General features: G+C 36.5%; 1 protein-coding gene across 6 annotated transcripts in view; it reads right to left on the reverse strand.

The window, feature by feature from the left end:
- Positions 1-1,310: 1,310 nt before the first annotated feature.
- Positions 1,311-22,663, reverse strand: part of LOC139144965 (hepatocyte nuclear factor 1-alpha-like) — a 32,443-nt gene continuing 11,090 nt past the window's right edge. For 2 of the 6 annotated variants that reach the window (XM_070715817.1, XM_070715822.1), the window contains exons 3-8: positions 13,880-14,069; positions 12,603-12,778; positions 11,736-11,962; positions 9,258-9,534; positions 7,355-7,585; positions 1,311-6,543 (exon numbers count right to left, since the gene is read on the reverse strand). In XM_070715817.1, coding sequence (XP_070571918.1) covers positions 6,398-6,543; positions 7,355-7,585; positions 9,258-9,534; positions 11,736-11,962; positions 12,603-12,778; positions 13,880-14,069 — 1,247 coding nt within the window. In that variant the 3' untranslated portion in view covers positions 1,311-6,397. Of the gene's footprint in view, positions 6,544-7,182; positions 7,271-7,354; positions 7,586-9,257; positions 9,535-11,735; positions 11,963-12,602; positions 12,779-13,879; positions 14,070-22,663 lie in introns of all 6 variants that reach the window. The other 4 variants (XM_070715819.1, XM_070715821.1, XM_070715818.1 and 1 more) reach the window with 4 other exon arrangements.

Here is a 22,663-nt window from a genome sequence, read left to right on the forward strand (position 1 = left end):
GAACCAATTTACAAAATAACATAGTCATGGAAGAGGAGGGGGGTGGGGGGGGGGGGGGGGGTGTCCAGTTGCATCACAAAGCTATGGAAGGTCCGCCTAAGAACAGCCAGGTGTTTTATCTGAGGAAAACTTGGTAGGCCCAGTGGTGTGTAAATGCATCCTTTATCAAATCAATAAGAAGCATATTTTTACCAATAGAAAATCAATGCTGGGGGAAGAGGTAGATTTGGCTCTGCACTAGAACTACAGAGGTACCTAAGAAATCATAAATCCGATGTGAAAGATGTAGCCATGATAGGCTTTGTAGTGTATCAGAAGATATTCACTGCAGAACGTTTGTTGGTGCCAACGTTGCACTTTGGAAACATTTTTATGACATTTTCAACATAAAGTGCACAAAACAAAATAGAGGAAAACATTGGCAAGAATTTTTCTTCAAATAGCTTGGGGGATGGGGGTGGCAGTGTGTGTGTAATTTCCTAGTTTGTGATTGTACAAGTGCTAACCACAAAAATCTTTCAAAGTTTTCTGTTGCAAGACGTTGAAGTTGTTATGTTGCCTTTGAATTGACTTGGTCATATTTGGGTTCTCTTCAGACTGTTAGCTTACATGGAGCAACTACTGTACCTGACACAAACACTGAGCAACTGGAGGAAGATTTGCTGAAAACAGTCTTATACTGACTTAATCCTTTACCTGCCAGACAGTGTCACTTCCCAGTCTGCCAAGTCATTAAAAAGCAGTATTGAGCCAAAATCATGTGTATTTTCATCCACTTGGCCTTGCATGTTATAGCAGCTTTAGTCTGTAAAAATCATATTTACAGTATCTTGGTCTTCAGAGACCTTCAAATCTTCAAGTCTTTGTTCAAATGTACCATATGGGACATGTTTTGCTTTACTAGTTTTAATCAACTTGACCTGATGGTGAAATATGAACTTGGCAGATAAAGGGTTAAACATGTTAAACCATACCATGCCAAGTAGGTAAAAATTCATGTTTTTACAGACTTGGCGGACGGGAAAATGACAGGTCTGGCAGGAGAAGGGAATGACCAAAATGTAGAACATTTGTAAGCAGGATCTGGTGATAATTTTGTATGTATTAGGGAGCATAAGCATTTGCATTTGTAATTTGTAAATATGTTTGACCTTGACAATGAGAAGGGATCAACTTTAGAGTTCATGCCAAACATCCAGTTGTGAGTCATGGTAACAGGGAGGATGCTACCCCTATTCCCCTCCCCTCTCCCCCTCCCAGCATTGCAGCAGACCCTTCTGTTGAAATAACAACTAGACCAGCCAGCCGTATGTACTTCATAACATTTATTTAGGCCTGTCCACATAAAACATCAATAAATATTCCCATCAAATTATTCTTTGAAAATTGTTGATTGCGTTCGGTCCTTCAGATTGATTGGACAAAAGTCATACATGCAACCCCTGTTCTATAAATAATGAAAAAATACTTGTACAAAGTACTTAATGCTGTCAATCACAAAAGAGTCATGTCATAAGAAATACTTTCTGTATTCCATCATGAAGTCATTCCGTCTCTAACTCTCGAAGAAAATACCCCTACGATTTTTCTAATTCTCATCACTCTACTAACTCCCTGTTCATCAGGTATGGGAGCACTTTTTTGGCACTTTTTGTAAAAGGTTGCATGTATGAAAAATTGGCTTGACACGTAGTAGAAGAAACAAATGACATTTTGCAAGCTATCACAAATATATATACATATATATCCGATCATATGTACCGTCACACAACCAGTTACGGCGAGTGATCAGTTTCTTGTTATAAAACAGACACTACATCAGCAAAGTCATTGAATAAATTAATAATTTCTCCAATTTTTGCAATCAATTACAATTAATAAATTTGATCTGTTCCTGAGAGTATTTTGAATCACTTAATTAAATCCTGGCTTAAATTTATTGATGAAATAATCTGGAAATACTGACATCATTTGTAAAAATTTGACTGCAACGTACATTTTTCATAGAAAGTCATATCTCATTATTGGGTTCAAAAAAGTGGAAATTACAACACTGAAAGCCTGTTTTCTTAGCCATGATCATTGTGTGTTTCCGAAAACAGAATCCTAGTTATGATAGAAGAGGTTTGTAAAATCGTTATAAAATCATGAGATTTGGAGCTTCTGACTGTACATGAGCTTCATCTGCACAAATCTGTGTCCTCTGAACTGAATCACACCCCACATCCAGTGAACCATTCAGGCAGATATACTGGTATACTTGCTGGGTCTATGTGATTGGTTACATTGTTCAGACACTTAGAGACTACATTTGATTTACAAAATCAAGACCAAAAATTCTGCTAGATATATAGTCATTCTTACAGTACAATTAGCTTTGCTTCTTAAAAGCTGGGAAGACAAAATATTGATAATCAATAAGTGTTCATTGTCAAATTACAAGAAAACGGGGAAAAATTGAAGGCCTGTCTTGTCACGAGTATGCAGACGGAATATGTACACAGGACATTCACAAACTTCTCTCGATGACTCTGCCTTCTCTACAATCTGAATCGAAACAATTACAATGTTCATGTACTTCAAAGGAAAGATGGACATCTCTCTCAAAATCTCTGGTTGAAATAGTGCATCTTTGATGCAACTTTTGATTCTATCTGATAATTTGCACAATGCCTGATGCTCATCAAGAAAGATAGGTGTTCTATAAAGGGCGCTGCAGGTAACCCTGGTATTATCCCATGGCATTGAAATTGTATAGAAAAAAAATGGAATAAGGGGTTCAGAAATATGCACACAATAAAATGGGTATGTGGCTTAAAAACTATCACTGCTCTCACTGAAATAAAGTGGAATTTTAACGTCCACAGAATGAGGTTACATTTCATATGCAAATCAATTAAGAGGTCAATCTATTGGTAATTGGGCTTTGTCACACGCTTCATTCTCTGTCAAGTACTCTTGAAGCACTTGTCATTCCCTGATCATTTCACCTGTAAGAGTGGCTACCAGTAGTTTTCAGTCGCTCTAAAATGACAGCTGATGCCCTTCAAAAAGATTCAAAAACACGTGAACAAAGTGCTATGTTGTTTGTGTTAAGCTTATCAAAATACGTGGATCTGTGAAGTGTGACTTTGATCTCTCACGTGTGACTTTGATCCTGGTAGTGGAGTTCTGGATCATTACACTTCACCCCTGCAGAATATTTTTGTTTGTTGTGCGTGTACGTACTCTGTGCGGGCAGGGTAATTGGTATTGGGCTTCCCCAGGTTTTGAATGTTCAGGATTAACTCAAAGTGGAGTGTCCTTTGCCAGGTGTGTCTGCAAAGTTAGCCGATTAGTCAGCTGGGGAGAAGGTACACATCATGCTATACTGAAATGCAAAGTTTACAAGACAGGTCAAGAGATTGGATCTTCATCAATCCTCTGCGATAGGCCTTATTCAGTTTAGTAAGGCCAAAATATAAAAAAGTTGTGTTTCTGGTATTAAATATGCCTTCAACAATTAGAGTCGGTAGGTCAGAGGAAATTTTGTTTTATTTTTCTTTTTATTGGGCAAGACCCATAAAATATGTAAAATTTAGAGAATTTAGTTGAATTATTTTGAAAATGTTAAAAAAATTGTCCAGCATTTGTGGGTTTTTCTAGGGTAGGTTGGGTTACCGGAAAGACATTTTTTTATGTGGCCTAAATAGGAATATTCTACGCCTCTTACTTAAGATGACATGCTGAAAGCATTCACACTGCTTATGTGTGCGTAAAATCTTGTATCGAATATCTTTGGAAACCAAACTACTGTGTACAAACATTTCCTCTGTTATGGTATTACCGTTGTTCTGCATACACAAGACCAGGCTTCTGTAGATGGTACCGGGTGATCTTTGAGTTATGCTGTGGCAATGCTATGGCATTCGTAGAATTGTCAAGAGAACTGAAAAAACATGATTGATAAATGTATCATTGCAGCATGAAAGCTCAGAATCTTTGTCTGATTAAAAAATTCTTTAAATTAATTAATTCACTGATTACACAGGCCCAATGTGAAAGTACTGATGCTCACTTAAGAGTTAATGACTATTTGTCCTTAAAGTTGACAGTCAAAGTACATGAATGAAGTAACAGATACATCACAAATACACAGACAGCATTGCAAAAATATACAGAAGATGCCTTTACACCGCATAACAGCTAAAACAGCTTGAAAATTCTCTCAAAAGAAAAGCAACAGAAATTGTATTTTCTATTTTAATACCAGAATTTCTTATTCTTGCTAACTGAAATGACATTGCACTTGCAGCTTGGGGGATGGGGTCTCTAAATTAACTATTGCATTGGTAATGAAGGGGAGGGGGTTACAGGGAGGTTGAAAAAAATCTGGTTGGTGCAATAAGTCAAACTATTTTATGAAATGCTTATGGTTATGATTGGGATTTCCAGCTTCAAGGCCAGCTTAGCTTTTGTGGTTTTTATGACAAAAAACCCCAAATTTTTGTTTAAAAGTATTCACTTCAACTGTAATGTTTCTGTTGTCTAGTCTATGTCTGAACTCAACACAGCCAGCTGAGTGTAGTTCTCAACAATGGATGTCTCTCTAAACAGATTTTTTATCACCAACCTGATTAGTTCAGCAGTCGCCTTATGAGATATCTTTTGTAAAGTAGGGCGACACTGAGATTTTTTGCCACCAACCTTAATAGCACAGTGGTCTTTTCAGATAGCAAGAATTCTTGAATTCTGTGACCATGCAATATGACCACGATCTAACAGTGTTAGATCATTTGAATACAGATATCAGATAAAAAACGAGAAAGTCATCAATTTGTGATAAAGAAACAAAGATATCACCACTAGAGATCTGGCAGAGTTATTCTCACTACAACTTTGTCTAAATGCTTTACTATTCTTCTTATCGCACCTATCAGATTACAGTACTTGGTTTAAGTTTTCGAAGTACATATAGTTAAAAAAAAACAGGAAAAAACATAGAAGTCACTTATAAAGTTTCTCTATTTACACAGCTAAAAAATAAAACGATGTTGGTCTCCTTTTTTTTTCTCTCAAAGTGAAATCTATAGGACACAGGGTGCATATTTCTAGAGAAGTCCAATATAAATTTTGACAACTTCACTGTCATGTTTATTACGGTAGTCAATCTTAAACAACCATCATTTACTCCGTCAGAAATACATGCAGTTCCACAGAGCTTCACTTGAGATCTGAACTTTTTGTCAAAAAAATGGAATAAAGTACTTCACATCGGAAGTGTTACTCCAAAATTCCATGGTAAGATCAAGAGGGATGGACAGTCCCGCAGAGTGGCAAATCTCAACAGATAAAGACAAAAGACTTTTGAAAAAAAAAATACACCCAATAGATACATTTATAGATTTGTATTCCTATCTGACTCTATTCAAAAACTACATTGTATTTTTATCAATGTTGGCAGCATCTTTGCCGGTATATTTTCACAAAGAAATATATCAAAAATTGGACCACAAACGAAAAATTGATTTTTTACCGTCTCTTGCTAGAAAAAGTTTTTCTTTGGTAAAAGGATTGTAGAAAATAATCTTAAATTTAGAATTATTTCTATGTACTATCAGAGGCTAGAACAGATAATCTGTCAAAAATCATGTGATTCTATTAACCACCTTTGTAGAATAACAATAGTGGTCTATTTTGTTTACATTATATATATTTTTCTCTTTACACTTGAAAATTTCATATTTGATATCCCGATGCACAGTAAAGAACCTACAACCCCCCTTAAGTCCTGTGCTGTGATCCAATATGCTTTCCTGTTCAATGGGTGTAACAGAAATCCATTTGCATCAGGGTAGGGATGGTGGAGTTAAAGGGAAACAGTCGTCAGAAATCCGCCTGTGCGAGTTTCTTGTTTATAAACAGTGCATTTTGTGCACATCTATATGTACCTCATCATCATAGCTGCAACATTTAAATTATATGATGTAGATTATGACAGACATATTTTAACTTTCATCAATCACGATCGTACCTTGGATGCAGTGTTTACATGGGTTGTATGGGTCCTATACGACCGTTGAGCGCAGTTCCCACGACTGTATCGATTTAAATTGAAACACTTAAATCCACTAGCTGCAGCTTTCAGGTTTTGTCCCCATATTCAATGTCCATGGCCAAATGGCAGATGAATTCCCCTCCAACCTAGCACATACCATCAATAATTTACAAAAAATTTGCAGTTTTACAGTTGGTCTAGTTCCCACTTTTCTCCAGAGCCTTCCATATACCTGTAGCCTACACATTTGAGATATCAAGGGGAAAACAGACAAACAAAAAAACTGATTTCATGATTTATAAATTACGTCAGCTCAAGTAAGAGCCTATGTCGTATAAGTTCATGGTATTATGTAATATCCTACATTGACGTTTGAACTTCAGTTGCTACGTTGTACCCTTCTAGTGTTCTGTTGTTGGCAGGGTCATCTTCACCTTGTCCTTGAGACTGCTGGGTGCTCTTATCATCCGATGTGATCTGCATGAATGTCAGTGTCTGGTAATTGCCTACACAAGAAAATGGATACCAACAACAACCATGGTCAAAATCCAGCACAATTGCAGACTTACCAAAATAGTTACTAAATTTAAGATAGAATGCGCCTCGAGGACAGATATCAAGACTCTTAAACCTTACACAATTACTTTTTTTTGTCTACTTCTGCTGGGGGTAATTGTGAAGCTTTTGGAGCAAGTAAAGGTTTCACAGGCAAGTTTAGTGAAAATCACGAATTTTACTTTTCCCCATAGAGATAACACGGGGATGTCGGCCATTTTGGATTTCAAAAATAGGGCCTAATTAGTAAACTGTGGATAATTTATTTCTCTAGTACCAAGATTTGCAAAGTGACCCCAAATTTTTATTCTTCATTTTGAAAGAAAATGGTTGAAAGTTTGCTTGGGGAGAACTTAAGCAAAAGTTTAAGTCTTAAATTTTCAAGGCGCAAACTACCTTAATAAAAGTTGCAATAAAAAAGAAGGCGCTCTAGACTACAGAAATATTAGACTCTGAGACAAAAAAGTGACAAGAGTGTGAAATATTTCTGAAATAAGTGGGAAAAAAGAAAAAAGAGAGTAAAAAAACAAAAAAAAGATGAAAAAAGAAGCAAAAAAAAACATGCAGGTCCAAAGTCAAAAATATCTTACAATGTCTCTTGTCTCTAGCTCCCCGCTTCCATCCATAGCTGGTAACAGCTATTCTTGTTATCAGTGGTATCGGCAGAGCTTGCAATGTCTGGCATGTGAAACAAACAAAATTATGAACATGATGGAAGAGAACGAGACAAGGGTGGCGGTGGTCTGACCGTGAAATACGTACCGGTGGAGGCATTTGCTGTCTCTTCCTTGATGTCAGCGTCGTTATTATTGGACAACACTTGATTTTTGGATAAATTTAGACCATCCAGTCTCATGGGAATGGTTGTCAAGGCGATGGGAGAGGATTGAGAGACATGGATTTGTTGCAGTTGTTGTTGTTGTTGGGAGGAGAGTGCCATGGCAACATGCTGTAAGTGTTTTGGTTGTTGTTGTTGCTGTCCTCCAGTAAGACCTGAAATTCAACATTTTGTTTTCAGAGTCAGCGGTCGATCGCCATGGCAACAGGAACTGGGGAGTGCTGATGCTGCGTCCACATGAGACACAGATATGTTGCCTTTCTCAGTAACACTGCTGGTAAGAGATCCTCTGTTTTGGAAAAAGATTTGCTTTATCCATCCATTGTACAATCAAAATGGTAGTTGAAGTTCTGTCAATGGTCATTGCTCATAACTGAAGGAGCAAGTTTTCAGAATTATAGTTCCTTCTATAAAGGCAAAGTACCTTTTGATGATAAAATATTAACATATTGAGAGAAAATAAATGTTGTAAATATCCAAGAGCTGTATTATATACTGGATGAGATAAATATATCTGCTGTGAATATAAGTATTATCAAACAGGCCAGTTGGATCATCCCTTCCCTACAAAGTTGTACAATACTTTTTCCAAGTAAGTTGGAAAACTATGTAAAATTAATGTCAAAACATTCTCATTGAGGTAGAATATGGCCCAGGGTCAGTTTTTCACTTTCTTGTTTATGTAAGAACTGAATTTAATATTATCCCGTAGATATCTGCCATTTTGCATTTAAAATAATGGTAAATCTACAATGCAGTTCCTTTCTTTTATACAAAAATTTGTCATGACCTGATTTTTATTTCTGATTGTCAAAGACAGTGGTTTACAGTTTCTTTGAGAATACTTTGAGAGCAAAACTGTAAAATTGTCCCTTGCAAGGTGCGTAAAACTCTAAAATATTGTTACATAGTCTCTGATTGGGCACTTTTCAGAAATACAATTATTTATAGAATACACCCATTTGTTATACATCATGGCATATCCTTTTTTTCCAAAAAAATACTGCATCTGTCAGTCTGAGAGTCTTTCTGTACATGTAGTTGAGTCGTCCAACTTTGCCATGGGGTCAACAGACTCACACTAAAACTAAAATTGGTATTGGTGTTGAGATCCTGAACATTATTATACATTTGTCACTACATGCTTCGTAGAATTTTCATGTGATGACCTTGTATGGCAAAAATATGACTATAACTGTGAACCCTACGAAGAAAATCATACATTAAAGGGCCCAAGGGCCAGTAGCATTTCATGATTTTTTTACTGTCTGTGTTTTGCATATCAATCGCAAGTGCTTGTTCTACTCCCAAAAGCATGTCAAAACACCCCTATTTAGCTTGCCAACACATGTGTAACAATTTCTAAAGTTGTGAGAAAATTTGAATAACTTCCCAGAAGAACAAAACATCTGATGTAGAAGACTAACAGCCTTGAACCCCGGCTCAAAAAGGCCAGGGATTGGGATTAACCATGGTGTTGAGAAGATAATAAAGTGTTTCTATTTTTTGCATTCCTTTGAAACTGCAGTCATTAAATAAATATGTTGCTAGATTTTTGGATAAAGTCCGAATGGGGTTTAACTCCTTGTACTGAGTAAAAATACTGAGTAAAACAAAAGATATTGGAATTTTTCAGCATCTTAAATTGAATATCGGTTAAGGAGCATCCTTGTCATGGCTAGTTCCTGGATAATATCCTTCCAAGGATCAAACTTATGGGTCGCAGTTGATTTGCATAATATTTACATAATCATTTACATATAAAACTTTCAATTACTATTGCACACTGTGAACATAGCAATATGACGTTTAACTTAAATTTCTCACCTGCATTGGCTAGTTGAATGTAATTATGCTGCAGCAATAACTGCTGCTGCTGGTGTTGCTGATGCTGAAGGTTCATCATCATCTGCGCCGTCGTCTGCGGCTGAATCCTCTGGCTGGTGGAGGGGGATGGAGGGGTCAACATGACCGAGTGGTGGGAGTTTGGGTTCTGCTGTAGCCCCTGTTGCGTACTCTGTTGAATGGCATGTGCTTGCAGGTTGTGCTGTGAGTTGTAACTGTTGGAGAGAGTGCTCACCGGCGGCAGCTTGCTGTTGTGGCTCTGTAAAGAAAGCATTCAGAAGTTGTTGATCTTGCATGCCATAATCTCTTTGGTAGGACTCTTTCATGAAGACAACCATCGCTTACAAAAAATGTCTCTCCTGAAATCTGTTTGGGATCACCATGGGATAATAACTGTCTGATACGTAATGGAATGCAAGCATTAATAAGCAAGAGTTAAAAAGAAGAGTTAATTTTGACATTAAAGAATGACACATCAGATAACTTAGAGACTTTAGTCAGGCAATGGCATAACACTTCTAGCTTCTAGCTTTCATAGAGAAACAATGGCAAATACCAAACCAAAAACATTGGAAAATAAAATACATTAAGTGTGACTAATGAAGAGTCTGCACTGAGGTTTTAAAATGCACATGAGGACGTTTATATTCTGATATGCCAATCATCCTTTTTAGCAGCAACATACTTAAGGGAGAGCTGCACCCAACACAGCATATTTTATTCAAAATAACTTCTATCGCAAGTATTCATTCAATTTTAGGTAATCTGTTAACACAAGATTAAAATATTAGTTGGGTTCACCTCTCAGCTTGGCAAGCAGTCGTAATTTGCGTGATAAAGAAGTGTTAAGTTATGCAAATTTATGCAAACACCCCATTTCCTGGCTTGTCTTTTCTCCCTATTTCAAGATTTCCAAAGAATTTAACTCCACTCTGGCTGGTTCAAATTTTCTAAAATTTTCACACAATGTTCTTTTAATGCTTTATAACAAAATAACTATTTTGTTTGGCGATAAATTTCTTACATTTTGAATAAGAGGCATTTTAATTTTGCTTATCATGTTTTTAATCACGTTTTGAGCGTCAGTCTTTTTAACCCATGCCATTTTAGAATGAGGATAGATAATGCAAAATAAAATAGTCTTTTTTTTTCTACATATACTCTTATTTCAAATGAAATATTACATTTCAGAAGATAGTATCAAATTTTTGACTTACACTGATTTTTAGCATCGATACCAAAGTTGAGTTTTTTCCCCAAATATACACCCCTTCATCCTTCAAGTAAATTATTTCTACCATAGTAAACTTTGGATTCTCTGTTTTGTTTTGAAAATATATAGTATGACGGGGTTTCCTTGTCATCTTTGATGAGAAATATTCCTTTGAAAAAATCTGTTGGCAACATGCAGCTCCACCTTAACAATATAATAAATATGGACAATGAACAGGGTACATGTGTGTATGCTGATTGTAACCCTTTTAAGTATTTCAGCCAAGTGCCAGTTTCTCTTCATGTGCTACATTTAGATGCATTAACCTGTGCACAGTCATGCATTCCCTACAATAGCAGGGCAGTTGAAATCTTGATGAATTGAAGGTACCAGCTGATGATGCCTATCATCTCTGGAATAAATTTGTCAATGGTTAGCTTCATTGACAATGCAAACATGTTAGAAGTGGTTTGAAATTGGTCACGACCCTAGCTCAATGGAATATAGCAAACTTATCCTTCATGGAGATTAAAGCGCCAAACAGGACAGGTAAACCTCTATACGTGAAATTCTCTGCAACTTTAAACTTGAAAAATATGTAATAAACATAGAGCTGTCCCTGATCTATAAAGATCATGAATAAAAAGTCTATAAAAAGTGTCCATGAGGATAGAAGTATGATATGTGGAATTGGATATCTGTATCATATGGATGAAAAATATGCCTAAAATTTTACTGTAGTTGCGCCTCGAAAATGAAAGAATTAAACATTTGCTCAAATTTTTCTAAGGCAAACTTTCAACCATTGTCTTTCAATTGTCTTTCAAGATCAGGGATAAAAATCTGGGATTGCTGTGCAAATTTTGGTAACAGAGGAAAAACTTGCACAATATTTACCAATATTTGAAATTCAAAATGGCTTCCATCCCTTTGCTATCTCTATGGGGATTACAAAATTCCAAATTTTCACAGAACTGAGCCAGTGAAAATTTTATGTACTCAATGAGCTTCAAAATGACCCCCCCACAAGTGGTGGGCCAAAAGGATATTGTGAAAGTTTGAGAGTCTGAATATCTGTCACTGAGGCACATTCTACCTTAAACAGATTTGATATTCGTTCAAAAAAGTGAAGAATTTTTGTTCAAACAAAAGTTTAGAATATTTGTTCACTTCAGAATATCTTTCATCTTTCATTGTTTTCCAACTTCAAAATGGTTCTGTGATACAGATGTAGCATATATACCTACCATTGAGGGTGACGAGACAGTCACTGTGTTTTTCACTGCCGCATTCAGCAACTGTAAATTACTCGCATCAAGACTGGTCAATGATGTGATGGCCGCACTGTCCATCATGGCCGCCACCTGGTTGTTCTGCTGCCCTACCAGCACATTGACTGTGTTCCCGTTCTCAGCTGTCGCCGTGGCAGTCTGAATTTGTTCGATGCCTGAAACATCATCGTGAAGATTACAATCTTCACAAAGACGAAAAAAATACAAACGACGACAAAGGTAATAGTGGAAATGGAGATGTTTACTTTTAGCAGTGAAATGCAGTGGCATGCATACATTATTACAATTTATAACATGGAAAATAAAACAAAGTGTTTTGCATTGAAGATGTACTGCCAGTTTAAATTTCCTTAATCATGTCGGGTTTAAAATTGAAAACAAAACAATGATATTGAAATTTATGCAATATGACAGACGCTACAACATTACAACAGTAATTGAATGACCATTATAACAAAGAGTAAGAGCTGAAATGACTTAACAATCACACAAGATCTGAAATTAGTAGAATCTTCGTGGAATTTATCATATTGGATGATAAGATCATCTTTTAAAATTATCAAAACCACCTGACAAATGTGTGCTTTGATGTATCACCTCATGAATATGTATCACCATAATATGAATATTCATATCAAGAACATCCAATTACAAACCAGCAGTGCCTTATACCAAAGTTAGAAAACTCACAAAGAGAACACCACAGAGCCAAATTGGTTGCAATCATTCAAAGCAAATCCAAAACGCCACTTATTTAAGAGAAATGACAAAATCAGAAAATAGGTGTGAAACTGAGAACCATGACAACATCTGTAGACAAACCTGGTGACGTATTGGAGAGTTGGTAGTTCATATTATTTTCCATGGCAAGTTTATTCTTGAAAGCTTCCTCTTTCCTTCGGTTTGCAAACCAGTTGTATACTCTCACCTCTGTGACAAGGTTTGAACCAAGTCCAGCACACTGAGATGGCGAAACACCTCTCTGACGACATTCGGCGCTGAAATGAATAATCAATCCACAGTTTTAGATAACTTGTTCTCTTTCTTGCATTTGCTAACTATTTATCTGTTGGTTAGGGCCAGTAGCTGTAACTGTCTTTATTTTTGTTTTAAATATAAACTGCAGTTTTCCCCAAAGCACATTGAAACACCAACTATTTAGCTCGTCAACACTGTGTCTGTGTATAAAGATCCCTTCACTTGTTTTTGTGTCTTTTCGCAAATACCAGGGAATGCTGTGGTAAATGATTTAGGGCGGCCTGGTAAAATTTCTGCTGTTACAATCATAAGAATGACTTGACGTACTAGTATTAAGCATTACCGTCAACCAAAATGCTACCCTTCAAATCCACTCTTGCTTCATTTTTACATCACTTCAAAATATCATTGGGAGTAATTTGTACTGCTATCATGTCAATAATGAAATATTTGCCAACTCCTTCAGAGTAAGAGGTTGCTATTTTGGAAAACTAACATTTGTGAATGATATTGCTTTGTTTAATATATATATATTTATATTACTTTTTATTGAAAAAAGTTGCAGGCAAGTCTGACAACCAAAGCTGAATTCTCTTATTGGCTACTATTTAAAACTGAATGCTTGCTATTGTTGAAAACTGACATGTGTAAAGGTTCTGTGTTGCTCTATCGATTATATTTTAACTACGACCTATTTCTTCAAAAAGTTACAGGTTGGTGTGACAACTGAAGCTGAATTCTCTCATGGGTGCGTTTTCGCCTTTTCACCTTCAATCTCACTTTTATCAAAAATGTGTATTTTCCACGCCATTCACAGAAACCCGCGGAACAGACTTGGAATATCCATCATATGAGTGCATTCACACCCTCCCTCCATCAGGAAGGCCAACTGTCCTGCCTCAAGCGATGGATTTTCTGTCCAGTTCAAGATGGAGTTACTCAGAAAGTCAATATTAATTCGCCCAGACCACCAGGATGCACCATAAATTGCAAAGAAATGGACTACAAATATAGACTTGCTTTTATTCTGTTTTCATATTTTATAGATCAATCCGAAATCAAATTCACATTTGTACAGCATCATGCATTTCACATCTTCAGAATATGGTATTTTGACTTACGCATTGCATTCATGTACGAGTGTCTCTCTCTCTTCCTTGCTGGGATTTCTGTTCATTTGGTATGCTCTGTACAGGATGGTCTGTGACGCTGGCCCCCACTTGAATCGGTTCCTCCTCATCTTCTTGCTGGGGGTCTCTCCGTCTTCGTTGTTGTTGTCCATGCTTGTAAATTCTGAAAAATTCAAAAAGTCTGGACGGGGTTTTAGAATCATGCAGTGACTTGACAGCTGAACGTGTGGCTTATAATAAGGTGAAAATGCCCTACTAATTGATACCTTCTTCCAATTCCAGCTGATTTTTACTCTATTTCCTTTGAGATCAAAGTCGCCGTACAAAAAGACAGGCTTGGGGCATTCTGAACAAAATCAGTATTACCAGCAAATATGTACCTTATCATTTTATCTTTAGTAAATTTACATGTTAATAATAAAAAACCAACAGAAACATAATTAAAATTAATGTCAAACAATAGTAAATATATAAATTAATAATAAACAAAAAGTAAATTTAATTTTACCAGGACTGATGACAAACAAAAAATGTAAGGGCTGAGCAAATTGATCTTGGCTAGTACATGTATTGTTGTACACAATATAACCAATTTCATATTCCATAGAATAGAGAGTACTTTTATCAAGGAAATCAAAGCAAAGATACTTCAATTGAATCAACAAGTTAAGAAATCCTAAAAATCAAAAGGCACATTGGTGTACGATTGAGAGAGTACTTTGAAGGTATTGTGAATGGAAGGAAAATTTTGGGATGATTACATGAACCTATTGTAATCTGGGATGGCCGAGTCACCAAAAGGACTGTTGATAATTACATGGAACAAAGTTCACACTCCATTTGATCTCAAAAGCCTCCCCTCCCCAACCATAATTGAAAGTCTGAAAGTGCAACAATATGTTAATGCTATTACGATTGGAACTTCCTCTCAACACAAAAATTTGATAAGATATAGGTTGTTGTTAGAATTTCAATCTGTTGCCCAGTTTTTCAACAAAATCTGAATGATGACTTTGATGCACATAAATGCATGGTTTCTATGACATAAGTGTGGCATACTGTTAGCGAGTGTGAATTTATGTACGGTATGATTATGGAAGCTACAGACAGCTGTCTATGTGAAAACTTGGCTAAACCCCTGCCTTTGAATGCAATGAGTTTCACATGTTATGGATGTGTTTATGAAATGATAAACCTGTGCCTTAGTGATTGTTTAATGAGAATTGAACTTCAAAACATGATGGTATATTGATTTTAGGAAAATTATCTCTTTACTGATATTTTTACTATATCCATGATCTGCTTGTTTCTTCTCTTGAAATCATAAACATTTATGTACATCAGCTTCGAAAGGTTTATCATTTCATAGTTATGGGTGAGTGGTGTTTGGAAAATATTTTTTTATGGAATATTTTTTTCTTTTCTTCATTTGTGGTTATAAATTTTAAAGGTAGGACACAAAATTTGTCATCTTATCGTTACAGTGTATTCCCCAGAAAATTTTGCCAGAGTGTCGGCTAATTAGCATGATAATTTGCATACTAATTTACATAAGTTAACCTATGACCTGCGATAGGTTAAAAGATTACTGTCAATACCTTCAAAAAGCAGTATAATGCGGTGTTATTGTTATATTTGTGGTGAAGGAAATGACAGAGAGAAGTATCAAAGATCTGATTTGATGTTCTTTGGTTCTAACATTTGATCAAAATTTAGGAAATTTTTTTGCCACATCAATATTGGTACTTGACTGTTTGAGTCTTTCTTCATCTCCATGAATGGCTACCGACCCTGGAATCAAACTTTTAGGATGTTTCAAGAGGGAAATGGCAATATTTGAATCTTGAATGGCATCACATCATGCATGGCAAAGGGAAGAGTGAACACACGCACACCTGAAAAATGCCATTTTTGCTACCCTCTGTAAACCATGTGGGCTGTGCCTCAGGTCCTGCTTGGGAAACAGTACAAACAGGATGCACTAGTACGTGGGAAATAAAAACTGACAAAACATTGTAAACAGTCCTTCACTTCTAATTTTGAATTAAACATCTTTTCATCAAACATAGAGGTATATTAATGTCTTGCAAGAAAATCTACTCACTAGATTACAATTTCAATGGAAAACAAAAGGCTATGACACTCCATAATCCTCTTACAGACCAGAACAAACTTGATCCCAGGGATCAAGTCCCTGGCCTTTAACAATACGTCTTTTCAATTTTTCAACTTTTGTAGGGTTACAGTTTCCTCCCTGTTCACTGCTGGTTTTCTGTAAACAGGCTCAACACTGATAACAATGGGCTTGGGCCAAACCATGGTGGTGAAAGGGTTAAAATAGGAAAGTCAAAATTTTTTAATGAGAGTTGTTGTTAAAGGGGCAGTTCTCAATCCTTGGGATCAGTTGTTGTTGACATGAGTATTCACATGGTGTTAGCCCATTGTTTTCCTTTGAATTTTTATCATGTTAGCCAATTTGCTTTTCAGATGACCTGCTTTTTTAGCTCCCATAGCCATATGTATATATGGCAATGGAAGCTATTCTTATAGGCTAGGGAAATGTCTGTATGTATGTATGTCTGTATGTCTGTATGTCTGTGTGTCTGTATGTCTGTATGTCTGTATGTCTGTCCGTCAACATCAAAAACTCCAAAACCGCTGTACATTTCATCTTGATATTTGGTGTGTACATGGATGATGGGCTGTAGATGAGATTTTGTTCAAATGAAGTTGTCATTGCCAAAAATATGCAAATTAAGTGAAAAAATGTAAAAACAGTCAAAATTGAAAAAACTCAATAACCACTGAGCAGATTACATGAAAAATTAGCATGTAAGTACTTTGAGCTGACGTGAAATGATTGTGCACATCTTGGGTCAGTATCTTGGACTTGCTATTTTTCATGAATTTTTTTGTAATTTTCTCCCATTTTTGGTCAAAAATCTTCTTCTCTGAAACCACAAGTCCGATTGATTTGAAACTTGGTATGGAAGTGCATAGGAGTGACCTTTCCCAAATTTGGGCAAATCGTGGTGAAATTTGCATATTTTTAGTTTACATGTCCATAGACTCCCATGTATAAGGCAGATCTCCATAGACTCCCATGTATAAGGCCACGAAAAATAAAAATTTAGTTTCTCATCGTATTCATATTGCAAAAAGGATGCAGTGACACAATTTTTAGTCCCCACGGATGAAGTCCAGTGGGCTTATAGATTGGGTCATGTCCGTCTGTTCGTCCATCCGTGAGTCCATCCGTTCACGCAGATATCTCGGATATTTTGACAAAATGTCATGTGACCTTGATGACCTTTGATCTCAAATATACATATTTGTCCATAACTCAGTAACCACAAGTGCTACCACCCTTCATATATGGTATGATGGGACACCTTATGACGCCGCATATTGTACCTCATTAATTATGCACATATCTAATTTTGAGCGAGCCAATAGAGCTAGAGGTCTGATTTTTGGTATATAGGGATAACTTAGCAAAACAATTTTTTGACATATTTGTCACGTGACCTCGGTGACCTTTGCCCTCAAATATACATATTTGTCCATAACTCAGTAACCACAAGTTGCTACAGCCTTCATGTATGGTATGATGGGACACCTTATGACGCCACATATTGTAGCTCATTAATTATGCGCATATCTAATTTTGAGCGAGCCAATAGAGCTAGAGGTCTGATTTTTGGTATATATGGATAACTTAGCAATACAATTTTTTTGACAAAATGTCACGTGACCTAGATGACCTTTGACCTCAAATATACATATTTGTCCATAACTCAGTAACCACAAGTGCTACACCCTTCATGTATGGTATGATGGGACACCTTATGACGCCACATAGTGTACCTCATTAATTATGTGCATATCTAATTTTGAGCGAGCCAATAGAGCTAGAGGTCTGATTTTTGGTATATAGGGATAACTTAGCAATACAATTTTTTTGACAAAATGTCACGTGACCTCGGTGACCTTTGACCTCAAATATACATATTTGTCTATAACTCAGTAACCACAAGTGCTACACCCTTCATGTATGGTATGACTAGTCCTGTTTCAAAATTACCTACATTACACGTCCTACACACACGTACTGCATGCTCTGATTGGTTAATCCGCTTATCTAAGGTCCACTTTCGGAGCAGTCATTGGAGGGACCTCATGTGTAAGGTCTCATTATTATGTATTATTCAATTTACAGCTTCCTGATTGGTTAATGTGTAGGTCCGGTCCTCCAGTGTTCACTGCCTCATTATGCAATCTCATGTACTTTTGGATGATGCCTGCACGTGGTCGCAGCTCGATCCCAGTATATGAAGAAAAGTACTCATGCCGAGTATTTGTCAAAAGATCTAGTTAGATTTGACCTTGTTCGAGAGTTTCTTCACTATTCATGGCATTTTATGTGATACTGTGAACTATACATGAATTAAATATTGCCAGGATAAATGTTGTCCTTTTCCCTGCAGTTGTTGGTTGAAATGGTTGATCAAGTCAATTTTGCATTTCTCCAAGAGTTTGTGAGAAAGATAATTCATACATGTCTGTCCAAAGATCGGTATGTGTAGGTTACGACCAGTACGACTGACCCACAAGAATCTATGACGGCTGGCACAAGCTGTATTCAGTTGACAGCGAACAACTGTTCTCACACGGTCACAATTTTCGATGCGGTTTACAGAATTATATAATAAACCCCATGTGTTTCCCTTCAAGCTCTATTGTTTCCTCTTGTCATTCACAGGCCTCACTGTTGTCGATGCGGCCAATGCCCCCGTCAAATCAAAATGAAAAATGAAAAACGTGAACTATGTACGTAAACAACAATTGGAAAACAACGAGCCAACATGCCTGTAATGCATACAGTGACAGGGATAAGTAAAAACATGGAAATTTAACACATGAAGGTTTGTCGGGCGTTTTTCGTTGTAACTTTCGGCCGATCCGTGAAAATCACGAAAAACGTATTACTTCAGCGGTAGCCAGGAAGCACGTGGGACATTGCATAATGAGGCAGTGAACACTGGAGGACCGGACCTACACATTGACCAATCAGGGAGCTGTAAAGTGAATAATACATAGTAATGAGACCTAACGCATGAGGTCCCACCAATCAGCGTAACGCAAATGGACCTTAAATTACCAGATGAACCAATCACTGATGTTGGTACATATGTCATGGACCTGACTTATGAAACAGGACTATTGGGACACCTTATGATGCCACATATTGTACCTCATTAATTATGCACATATCTAATTTTGAGCGAGCCAATAGAGCGAGAGGTCTGATTTTTGGTATATAGGGATAACTTAGCAATACAATTTTTTTTACAAAATGTCACGTGACCTCGGTGACCTTTGACCTCAAATATACATATTTGTCCATAACTCAGTAACCACAAGTGCTACACCCTTCATATTTGGTATGATTGGACACCTTATGACACCACATACTGTACCTCAATAATTATGCACATATCTCATTCTGAGCAAGCCAATAGAGCTGGATGTCTGATTTCTGATATATAGGGATAACTATAGGAGAGAAATTTTTTGACCAAATGTCACGTGACCTCGATGTCCTTTTACCTGAAATATATGTTTATGTCAATAAATAAGTAACCACAAGTGCTATGTCCTTTGTATTTAGTAGGATTGGAGACCTTATTACAACACACGCTTTACCTCATTAATTATGTACACATCTAATTCTGGGCAAGCGAATAGAGCTAGAGATCTGATTTTTATGCATATAGGGACTAATTAGCAATATAATTTTTTTTTTCAAGATGCCATGTGACCTCGATGACTTTTGACCTTGATTATACATATATATGCATATCTCAGTAACCACAAGTTCTATACCCTCCAATTTTGCCGGGATATTAGACCTTAAGATGTCACATCTTGCACCTCATTTATAATGCGCATATGTAAAATTTCTTGGCTGGCCAATACTGCTAGAGTTCTGATCTTTTTTCCAGATTTAGAACCATAACTTAGACATGCCTCATGTGTTTCAAAGTGGGAACAACGACATAGACCTATGTGCCCATAGATCTCAACATATTCACTCCAGTGATACTTCTTAATGACCACATTTTCCTGCCCCATCAAGACTAATACTCCTATTACAAGTGGGGACTATGTCATTGTAAATGACTTGTTGAGTTAATTGGTTGTATCACAGTATTTGATATATCTAATTCTGTATTTTTTCCATTTTATATTCTGAATAAATACATTAAACATATTTCACTGTCTCCAGTACATTACATTGAAGTATCTTCACTTCATGCACTTTATCCCTTTCACACATGTTCAAATATTTGACCAGAGAACAAACACTAAATAGTCCAGGATGGGAGCTACAGTGTCATTGACGCTATTTTTAATTGATATTCGTGGCAATTTGAAGTCCAGCTTTGTATGACAGCTTCGTATCTCTATAGTTTTATGTGCTCACTCCCAAATCCTAGTACGCAGGTCCACACTCAACATTGATGACAAAAGATTTGAACCAAACCATGGTCGTTAAAAGGGTTAAAGATGCATATTCTACATTACCCAGTAAGCAGTTTGTTTCCTTAGGAATATACACATTTCATTCAGAGCAAAGACTTTCAAAAAGTCAGCAACGTTTAGATTATTGCACAAATCTGGGATTGCATCTGTGGTTACCAGTTGAAATGATGCGGACAAAATTGAAAATTCAAATCTTTCTATAAGAGATAGAACCTCTCGACATAAATAAGGTGCCAGATTGTCTCATCAGAAATTTATCCACAAGATTACAATTTCAATGGAAAAAAAGGGCTATCACATCTCCTTAGTCCTCTTACACACTAGAACAAAGGCGATCCCGGGGATCACCAAAAGCGCCTTTCAGGTTTCCTCCTAGATAACAAGTCTGGAGAGAAAAATATGGCGTTTTTAAAAACACAATCCTTGCACAAGGAATACACAACAATGGGCATACCATATCATACAAGAAGGTAATTTAAATGAAATTAAGTGAATTCTATACAGTCCTGTACACTGCAGATAATTTGTCTTTTTAAATGTCACAAATGTTTAGACACTCTCCAAATTTTGGACGTGTTTTATTTAGATCATCTTTTGGAAGAGTATTGTCTTTGACAAGGCAAAGTTTGCAATGAAGACAGCTTTCTCTTGAAGCATTATTGACACTCAACTCTTCTCGAAAGCTCAAATAATTCAACATTCAATATTTTGAAAATGTAAGCTGAAGAATCTGGGAGCAGCCATGGTACTTTTCATTGTCACACTTTTCTAGAAGTACCAGCATAGACTGGCCCCCTGTCGCCTAGCTTTTGTTGGCAGCCGAGTTACTAGCTGGCCAAGGCATCCACCCTCCACGATTTACGCAGCAGCCTACCATTAGTGCGTCAGTCTGCTGATGTTTAGTCCTTCAATTTCTTGTATGGTTTGATACTTATATGCCCACAGACTTCGAGCAAGTCTAGTACCAGCATCAAAAAGCTGTGTCAGGAAATATTTTCATGGACAAAATTTAGGAATGATAAAATAACTTAGAGGGCAAAGTCAATACACAACAAGCAAGCATTTAGGAAAGAAAATATGAAAAACGACTTTTTGAGAAACCTGATCTCAAGCATTGCTTTTTACAAAGACATATGAGATCTACCCTCATTTATTTCATTGACAAATGGAAATTCTCATGAAATTTTAACCAGCTGGTTTGTTAATTTGAGCCAGAGAACAGCACCATGAATTGACATCTTCTCAAACAGACAGTTTGTAAAATATCATTGAATGTGGGTAAGTAGGGCATGCTGCCACCCTAAGTTTACATAGTAAAGGTCAAATCTGCTTATACTATGGACTTGTTTTATCCTCTGAAAACCACCTGTTGATTCAGTGTCGTCCAACGGGGAAGTGCATTCAATTCAATTCAATTCAATTCAATTCAATTACTTCAACTTCAACCCACCACATTGTCCCAAAAGATTTGAGGTGAAAATGTTCATCAAATAAAACACCACTTGCGCCTGTACACAGATAACAGATACTTGGTGTATTGTTGAAATGGGAAATAAAAAAACGGTATGCAATAATTATCACTTATGTGTTATGTATGGGTATTATGATTCAACGTGAATGAGGAATGGTATTTGTAAATGTTGAAGTAAAGTGGCACTGTATGATGAAGGTAGGTGAAAGAGATTTTAATATCTATATCCTGAATTGCATCCTGCTTGCGACTTCATTCAGGGATATCTGGTTACACTGGCAGAGGTAAGATTACAATTCATACAGAATATCTACACACTATAATGATACACAATGGAAAACCCACAGGGTGTGTATTGGGACATACAAGTTAAACACAGAATTTCGTAAAAATATTTATAGCCTGCTTTTGTAAACTTTGCTGGCATAATTTTAGCATCTTTGGTGATATTATACTTCAGTATTGCATTTCATGTGTTTTTGTTCAGGTTAATGTACATGTACATACCATGATACTATCTCTAATATCTTCTCATTGAATTTATATATCGTTGGGAACCCTGCAAAATTTGCCTTGATGATCCTCTTCAGTGAATACTGATTTCTAAGTACAGTTATGGGGTTACTCACTTAAAAGGCCTGTGTCAGGTGTCAGATTGTAATGCCAAGCAATTTACTTATTATGATAGAATTTCAATGGAAAACCAAATGCTATGACACCTCAATAATCTTCTTTCAGAGTACAACAAACTCGATCCT

This window comes from Ptychodera flava, chromosome 12, assembly GCF_041260155.1.
Source record: "Ptychodera flava strain L36383 chromosome 12, AS_Pfla_20210202, whole genome shotgun sequence".
Lineage (NCBI taxonomy): Eukaryota > Metazoa > Hemichordata > Enteropneusta > Ptychoderidae > Ptychodera > Ptychodera flava.